Source organism: Palaemon carinicauda, chromosome 6, assembly GCF_036898095.1.
Source record: "Palaemon carinicauda isolate YSFRI2023 chromosome 6, ASM3689809v2, whole genome shotgun sequence".
Classification (NCBI taxonomy): Eukaryota; Metazoa; Arthropoda; class Malacostraca; order Decapoda; family Palaemonidae; genus Palaemon; species Palaemon carinicauda.
The window spans coordinates 167644870-167654869 of NC_090730.1; the positions used below are offsets into that span (position 1 = coordinate 167644870).

The window sequence follows — 10000 nt, forward strand, 5'->3', positions numbered from 1 at the left end:
TTGATATTTTTATGGTATTGAGGTGTACCGTTTCTTTGGTCATCCACCTTAGTGTCACTTTGTTTGCGAGTATATGTATATATGTATATATATAATATATATATATATATACTCTATATGTATATATATATATATATACTGTATATATATATATATATATTTATATATATGTATATATATATATATATATTTATATATATGTATATATATATATATATATATATATATATATATATATATATATATATATATATATATATATATATATATATATATATATATATATATATATATATATATATCCTGATAACAGATCTAGATGATTTCAAATGAACCCGTTCAGCATGTGACTTCCTCGTGATGAATTTGCTATGTCCATTGGTGGACATTGAACTGTTTATCTCCATATTTCTCCAGTGAATACCCTTTATACAAAGAGCCATGGAAAGAATAATGATGGGAATAACACCAATAGAAAGAAAAAGAGCAACAGGAATCATGGATACGAGATAAAATAAAGTAGAGGATATTTTAACATGTAAGAATAAGAAATGGACATAGGCAGGACATATAATGAGAATGACGGATAATAAATGGACAAGAAGAATAACAGAATTGGTCACCAGAGATAGCAAACTAAGCAAGGGAAGGAAGACAAGACGATGAGTTGACAAGGTAAAAAAATGCCTATATAGACTGACATAGAAAGACCACAAACAGATACATGTGGAAGGGTATGTCTGAGGCCTCTGTCCTGCAATCTACGAGCAACGGATGATGGATACCCTTTGTACAGGACCATAACCTTTGTGAATAATTTTGTATTGCTATCACTGATTTTTTTCAAAGTGTACACCTGTAAAGGTTAAATTTGTACTAGAAATACGTGAAGATGCCAACTTTGTTTTCAGTCCCACATTAACCCAACATTCGTAGACTCAAATCTTATCCAGAAAAGTTTCAGTCCCACATTAACCCAACATTCGTAGACTCAAATCTTATCCAGAAAAGTTCCAGTCCCATATTCACCCAACATTCGTAGACTCAAATCTTATCCAGAAAAGTTTCAGTCCCACATTAACCCAACATTCGTAGACAAATCTTATCCAGAAAAGTTCCAGTCCCACATTCACCCAACATTCGTAGACTCAAATCTTATCCAGAAAAGTTTCAGTCCCACATTAGCCCAACATTCGTAGACTCAAATCTTATCCAGAAAAGTTGATGTATCTTCACATATTTCAAGTCTGGAGTGGCCTCCCGGGTCCAAATACCGGATGGCCTAAATTTTATGATTTTGATTTAATTAGAATTCAATAAACGATGATGATATTCATTTTGGTCAAGTATTTTATGTTTGATTTGAGGGAATTATTCTCTGGAAGAGCTTGCCTCATTTCCTTTTGCAAAGCCTTGCAATGAACTAAAATCTCTCTTCTGGTGCTACCACTTTCAAAGAGGATGCTCCTTATTGTGTTGTAGCCTATTAGAAACGTCCCTGCCTAGCAATATGTTGGAGGAGAGTTCGAGACCGGCTCAAGCCAGATAGTTTCTAGTAGTGTCTGCAACCTCACCATCCTTATGTCACGGGATGTGGGTTTTGTGGGAGCTTATAGCCCTACCTCTTGAATCATTAGCAGGCATTGCCTAGACCTCCCTGGTCCTAGCTTGGGTGGAGAGGGGCTTAGGCTCTGATCATATATATGGTTAGTCTCTAGATCACTGTCCCTTGCTTCTGACATTCAAGACTTAAATCTTAATGTCTTTCATTTTCTTTGTTATTTCAGGATATGAAGCAAATTGTTGCTTATGTTTATAAGTCTCACCATTTTCGTTTCATGACAAAAATTGACAGTGATTTATGATCGAAACTGATTAATAGTGAGTTTTGTATCATCTTGATTAAATGAAATTCTTAATTTGACTTAGAAGAAAGTCAATATTTGCATACATATAAACATTATTTTTTTATGTATCAACATTCAAGTTTGCTATTTTTGTTCCTGTCGTGAAAAATAAGAATATTTTTTATTGGTGAATGAAAACTGAAACTTAACCGTTATACAGAAAGTTTTAAAGGTTGCTCATGAATAGTAGAGGCAAAAGGACAGTGACAGTGCCCTAGCAGGACAATATCCATATATATATATATATATATATATATATATATATATATATATATATATATATATGTATATTATATATATAATATATGTATATATATATATACATTATATATATATATATATATATCTATATATATATATATATATATATATATATATGTATATATATATATATATATATATATATATATATATATATATATACACATATCTATATATATATATATATATATATATATCTACATATATCTATCTGTATATATATATATATATATATATATATATATATATATATATATATAACATATGATCAGTGCCTAAGCCCCCTCTCCATCCAAGCTAGGACCAGGGAGGGTCAGACAATGGCTGCTGGTGACTCAACACATTCTTCAAATGTGTATTCTGAAATTCGCTGATATTTTCACTATATCAATATTTTCCTAATTAAAACGATGGCACCTAAACGCATATATAGGGCCTAAGAAGGGAAAAATAGGCCTACATTGATATAAAAAGAGAAATACGCCAATTTGCTATTTTTAATGCCCTTAAAGTAGAATTTAATACTATTCTTAGAATATTTTATTTCAATTGTTCATTAAGTCTCTTGTAGTTTGTTTATTTCCTTTCCTCATTAGGCTACTTTTTCCTTGTTGAAGCCATTGGGCTTAAAACATCCTGGTTTTCCAACTAGGATATTAGCTTAGCTAGTAATAATAATAATAATAATAATGATAATTATTATTATTATTATTATTATTATTATTATTATTATTATTTTTGACGATTACATTAAATTTGAAACTATCCTTAAATGTGTATATTTGAAATTGTCTTCTTAAACACAATTCCTTCCTTCCTTGAATGGCAGTCTTAAATTGTTATTTTTCCATCGTGTTTTATGGTAATGTAGGTACCTTCGTATCGTGGAATTGTTATGGCTCGATAAACATGTAATTCATATACAGTATACACATAATGTATATATATATATATATATATGTATATATATATATATATATATATGTATATATATATATAGTTTCAATCATATACATATATATGTATATATATATATATATATATATATATATATATATATATATATATTATATATAATACATATATATATATATATTTATATATATATATATATATATATATATATATATACATATGATTGAAACTAATATATATATATATATATATATATATATATATATATATATATGCGCGTGTGTGTAAGTATATATTATCATGCAAATATAATAAAAGTATAATGTTTAGAAGATTCAATTCTGAAGAAACTATATAATACCCTCCCTTATCTTAATATACACTACAGTACCTAATATAACTATTATGATATAAATATATTTGATTTTGCGACTATAAAAAACGAGCCTTCGAGTATGGTTTAATTTTCTTGAAAATCCCGAATAGGCATTCATCCTCTTTCACGTTTTCCTTGAATTGAAGAGGTTCCTCTTAACTGTGTATAAATATATTTGATAAAAGGAAAATCAGGAAAACTCCTTATGGTTATCTTTCGTGTGTAGGAATATTTTGACATTTCGTGTAGGCCTATTGCTCCAAGACTTTTGTTTTTTATGGACGAGCGCAAGTATCGAGTTTTTTTTTTTTTTTGTTTCGTATTCAAACTATCACAATCTTGGAATCATCTTTCCAATATCAGTCAGTAATCAAATGAGAATCTTTGTTGTAAATCTTAATTAAGATAAACTCTGTTTTTGTGTTCGTGTGTTTGTTCGTGGAGATTGCTTGGAGCTTTATCTCCGGGGGGGGGGGGGAGTGGCTCATGGAGGTAAGCTCCAGGCAATCTGAACTAACGAACAAACGAAAACACGGAGTTGATCTAAATTGAAATTTACAACAAAGTATCTCATTTGATTGCTACTGTTCGTGTTCTCGCGTAACATGTTAAAGGATAAATGTATTAAATTATATGTCGCAGGTGGATGCAAGAAATCATTCATTACCTAAACAACAAACATATTGTTGTTGACATCATGCATATCATCATCTAAGCTACTAAACGTCAATGGATTTAGTGTAAAATTCAAAGCCCGAGACTAAACTACTTGGTTAAGAACGTGAGAAGAAGTTGGTTAGTAAAGGATGATGCTTTTTTTGGCTCCCGACTAAGACTTGTACCTTACAGGGACAGAAGTGAATTCTTGTTTGCATTTAGTGACGCCATTTTCCTAGAAAAAGAGAAGACATGTCATGTGAATTAAGGTATTGTTAGTTATAGAATGGATAGAAGTATGGATTATTAATTACCTTTTTGACAAAATACCGTATTAAGTCCAACTCTAAGTTGATTATTAATTAACTTTTTGACAAAGTACCGTATTAAGCCCAAATCCAGGTTAATTATTAATTACTCTCGTGACATAGTACCGTATTAAGCCCAAATCCAGGTTAATTATTAATTACCTTTTTGACAAAGTACCGTATTAAGGCCAACTCCAGGTTAATTATTAATTACCTTCGTGACAAAGTACCGTATTAAGGCCAGCTCCAGGTTAATTATTAATTACCTTCGTGAAAAAGTACCGTATTAAGCCCAAATCCAGGTTAATTATCAGTTACCTTCGTGATAAAGTATTAAGTCCAACTCCAGGTTAATCGGTTATTACCAACATTCCTCTCAGCTACACTTGAAATCTGTTAAAACCTTACCAGTGCAATGGTGTAATTAACATGTTTTCTAAAGAAAAAAAAAAGGATTATTTAATCATAATTGAATCTAATATGATAATAATTACTAGGAATGAGCAAATCTCTATTGTAACACCTACATATAACTATAATATCTCTTCACCTTCTCTCTCTCTCTCTCTCTCTCTCTCTCTCTCTCTCTCAGCGAAATCTATAAGAAAACCTATAAAAATATGAAAGACAAAATTAAATGTAAAAAATCAACAATTGATTGTTGTGCCTTGTATAAAAGATACAGCCCCCCTCTCTCTCTCTCTCTCTCTCTCTCTCTCTCTCTCAGCGAAATCTATAAGAAAACCTATAAAAATATGAAAAACAAAATTAAATGTAAAAAATCAACAATTGATTGTTGTGCCTTGTATAAAAGATACAGCCTCTCTCTCTCTCTCTCTCTCTCTCTCTCTCTCTCTCTCAGCGAAATCTATAAGAAAACCTATAAAAATATGAAAAACAAAATTAAATGTAAAAAATCAACAATTGATTGTTGTGCCTTGTATAAAAGATACAGCCCCTCTCTCTCTCTCTCTCTCTCTCTCTCTCTCTCTCAGCGAAATCTATAAGAAAACCTATAAAAATATGAAAGACAAAATTAAATGTAAAAAATCAACAATTGATTGTTGTGCCTTGTATAAAAGATACAGCCCCTCTCTCTCTCTCTCTCTCTCTCTCTCTCTCTCTCTCTCAGCAAAATCTATAAGAAAACCTATAAAAATATGAAAGACAAAATTAAATGTAAAAAATCAACAATTGATTGTTGTGCCTTGTATAAAAGTTACAGCCCCTCTCTCTCTCTCTCTCTCTCTCTCTCTCTCTCTCTCTCAGCAAAATCTATAAGAAAACCTATAAAAATATGAAAGACAAAATTAAATGTAAAAAATCAACAATTGATTGTTGTGCCTTGTATAAAAGATATAATCTCTCTCTCTCTCTCTCTCTCTCTCTCTCTCTCTCTCAGTGAAATCTATAAGAAGAAAACTTATGAAACAATGAAAGAAAAAATTAAATGTAAAAAATCAACATTGATTGTTGTTGCCTTGTATAAAAGGTACAGCTTCTCTCTCTCTCTCTCTCTCTCTCTCTCTCTCTCTCTCAGTGAAATCTATAAGAAGAAAACTTATGAAACAATGAAAGACAAAATTAAATGTAAAAAATCAACATTGATTGTTGTTGCCTTGTATAAAAGGTACAGCTTCTCTCTCTCTCTCTCTCTCTCTCTCTCTCTCTCAGCGAAATCTATCCTATAAAAATATGAAAGACAAAATTAAATGTAAAAAATCAAAAATTGATTGTCATGGCTTGTATAAAAGGTACAGCCTCTCTCTCTCTCTCTCTCTCTCTCTCTCTCTCTCTCAGCGAAATCTATAAGTAAACCTATAAAAATATGAAAGACAAAATTAAATGTAAAAAATCAACAATTGATTGTTGTGCCTTGTATAAAAGATACAGCCCCTCTCTCTCTCTCTCTCTCTCTCTCTCTGTCTCTCTCTCTCTCTGTCTCTCTCTCTCTCTCTCTCTCTCTCTCTCTCTCTCAGTGAAATCTATAAGTAAACCTATAAAAATATGAAAGACAAAATTAAATGTAAAAAATAAAAAATTGATTGTCACGGCTTGTATAAAAGGTACAGCCTCTCTCTCTCTCTCTCTCTCTCTCTCTCTCTCTCTCAGAATAACCATTTTATAATGGAATAAAGGTTTTTGACTTTGACTCTCTCTCTCTCTCTCTCTCTCTCTCTCTCTCTCAGAATAACCATTTTATAATGGAATAAAGGTTTTTGACTGACTCTCTCTCTCTCTCTCTCTCTCTCTCTCTCTCAGAATAACCATTTTATAATGGAATAAAGGTTTTTGACTTTGACTCTCTCTCTCTCTCTGTGAAGAGTAAAGCAGTATCACTATCATCACTGATAAATTATACACTATAAACACATCATTCATCCCTCCCCACGCACGCCATACCTTAGCCAATCCAAGAGGACCTATCAGCTGCGCGAGTGGGTTGGTGCGATTAATGGCCGGGCCGAAGAGAGCGGAGATGCCCGGTATCCCGAGCGGAGAAGATACGGGAGAGTACGGGGCTGAGGAAGAGGTCGGGGACGCAGCCCCGTTTGACGTAGGAGACTCCGGGTTTTCGGCGTCGCCGTCTCTCATGTCCATACCGGTGCCTCCTTGCACGGCGATGATGTTGCTTAGCTGTAAATGATAGAAATTAGGTGTACGCCAGTATTTCTAGGGATCAATAGTTAAATATGGCCTTTAATATTTCTCGGTTATAATTGGTGACAGAAAGTAGGTCTCGTTTAGTCACAGATCGGTGGTGTACACCAGGCTTTCTGGAACTCGATGATCAAATGCGGACTTTATCTAATGTTGCTTACCTGCAATTGGTAGGACAGATTAGGTCTTGGTTAGTATTAACCCTGTCCAACCCTTAGCTACGCCACTGCTCAGAAATATCTGGACTTTCCTTAGAATTAGTAGATTATTTTGGAGTTTTACCCCCTAGTAATCTTAAACTGGATATAAAAGGGTTTGTCTAAAGCTAATAAATTATAATAAGGAGTAAATTTGTAACATAGTTAATTATCAACACCAGAAACATTATACATTACGAAGCTTCACTCGAGTATGACCATGGTCTGTGAATCAAACTTTGGCAGCCCTTTGCTATGGGTAGGCTGAGAGTGAGACTCTCCCCAGTCTGTTATCCCCTAGTCTGTGAAGCAGATTTTGAAAGCTCTCTGCTACGGCTAGGCTGAAACTCTCCCCAGTGTTATCCCCTAGTCTGTGAAGCAGACTTTGACAGTTCTATGCTGTGGCCAGGCTGAGACTCTCCCCAGTGTTATCCCCTAGTGACTAGTCTGTGAAGCAGATTTTGAAAGCTCTCTGCTATGGCTAGGCTGAGACTCTTCCCAGTGTTTTATCCCCTAGAGTATGAAGCAGACAATGACAGTTCTCTGCTATGGTTAAGCTGAGACTTCCCTCACAGTATGTATCACAATCACCTCACCTGTAGCATGAAATTAACAGTCGCTTTCGAATGTTGTCTCAGGAATCTTGGATCATTGTTTTTGATGCCCATTTGTTGCATGATCTTTTTCATTTCCTCTGCACTGCGGAGCACGGAACTCTGCAGCTTCTTGGACCGAAGAGCTTTCGTGATGAAGTTGGCCACCATCACCCAGTAGCCGAGGCCGATCATGATCCATACGATGACCCCCACCTGGTACACATACAAGTGGCCGCCTTGGGAGCCGTTGCCTGTTTTGGAGATGTGGGAGTCAATGGTGTTTTTCTTCAGGCTCGTTGAAAGTAGTCAGTCTTGTACTTAGGCTACAACTTGACATATTCCTATCACTCGTTCTTACTTATGATAACCCTCCAATCGTTTCTCCTTATCAAGAACAACCCTCCAATCATTCTTCCTTACAGATTACACTCCTGTCATTCTGTTTTACTCATGACAACCCTCCAATCATTCTTTCTTGAATATGACAACCATCCCATTATTCTTCCTTACTGATTACATGTATCCAGTCATTGTTCCTTACCCATGACAGCCCTCCAATCATTCTTCCTTACAGATTACACTCCTGTCATTCTGTTTTACTCATGACAACCCTCCAATCATTCTTTCTGAACTATGACAACCCTCCCATCATTCTTCCCTACAGATTATACCTATCCAGTCATTCTTCCTTAGCCATGACAGCCCTCCAATCATTCTTCCTTTTCCATGAGAACCGTATAATCATTCTTCCTTACAGATTACACCCATCCAGTCATTTTTTTTTACCTATGACAACCCTCCAATCATTCTTTTTTACCTGTGACACACCTTAATCCAAAATGTCTTAACTCTGACATGCCTGCAAATATTCTTTCTTACTTGTGATATCCTTCCAACTATTCTTTCTTGCTCACAATATTTTTCACACTAGGATTTCCCTCCACTTATTCCTACTTGTACATGACATCTTTCAAATAATTCCTAGATATGATTTCCTACAGTCATCTTCTATTTCCTTAAACATATCCTACTATTATTCCCTACAAAACACCGATTCTTACCAATTAGGGTATGTGTCCCATGAAATACATCGGCTAAATATTTAGATAGATATGCACGCACATGCACACACAATCAGCCACTCCCACCCCCTCCTTTCCTAACTACAACACTGGAGTTTCGGCAATTTCTGCTAGATTGGGGTTTCCGAGTGTACCTCTCGGGGTACACCCTCTCACCTTCGTATGACTACTACTTCTCCCCCTTACCCAAGGGATGGGGAGAGACTGGGTAGTTTTACACATGCCAATGACGCTGAAGGTGACCGGAAAGAAATATATTTTATATGTTTATATTTATTTAAATATTTAAGTATATAGCCAGGAGAGGGCAGAGAATTAGCTGGCGAGATAAGGAGAAGCATGCTACTGAGAGAAGAGGTTTGGTGGAAGAGGATGCCTTTGATCGAAGGCATGAGAGAGGGCGTATCAGGCAACCGACCCCTTAATGTAAGGATGACGGTGGGAAATAAGAAGATATATAGTCAGACACTCGCTATTTATCGCATATGGGAGATGACTATCCCTCGAGCTGTCCTTTCTCACCTGTGACGAAATCTCCAAAGCCGATGGTGGTCAGCGTGATGAAGCAGTAGTACACAGCTTCCAAATACGACCAGTTTTCCATCGTCATGAAGACAATGGCTGGCAGGAATACGAACACCAGGAACCCGACGGCTACGTAGAGGACTGTGGCAGCGGCGATGACTTTCTTCGACTGCTGTTTTTCACTGTCGAGCTGTTTTTAAATGAGGATTATCAGTCGTTTTATTCAGTATCGTAGGCGTAAGAGAAGTTTTCTCAGATTAACGAGATTTTTCAGAATGATTCGTATAGTCTTTTAGTGGTTATACATTACATTGTGGTGATGGAAATAAAGTTTTACTTGCTTTACCTTTGTTGTTTTCCTAGAGATGCTAAAGAGAAAGAGAAACGAAAAGAATTATATGTCTGTTTTGACATCTAGCTGAGCTGTTAGGAAATATTAAACATACATTCATGACATACTGATCTGGTTTAACATGCTTCTTGTCTTTTATCTTTTTTTTTTTTTTTTTTTCAGA

At 34.6% G+C, this 10000-nt stretch overlaps 1 protein-coding gene across 1 annotated transcript in view; it reads right to left on the bottom strand.

Moving 5' to 3' along the window:
* LOC137642804 (open rectifier potassium channel protein 1-like) overlaps positions 1–10000 on the bottom strand; it is a 146746-nt gene that overhangs the window by 32825 nt on the left and 103921 nt on the right. Inside the window, 3 exon segments of the mRNA XM_068375670.1 lie at positions 6828–7061; positions 7879–8129; positions 9483–9675. Coding sequence (XP_068231771.1) covers positions 6828–7061; positions 7879–8129; positions 9483–9675 — 678 coding nt within the window.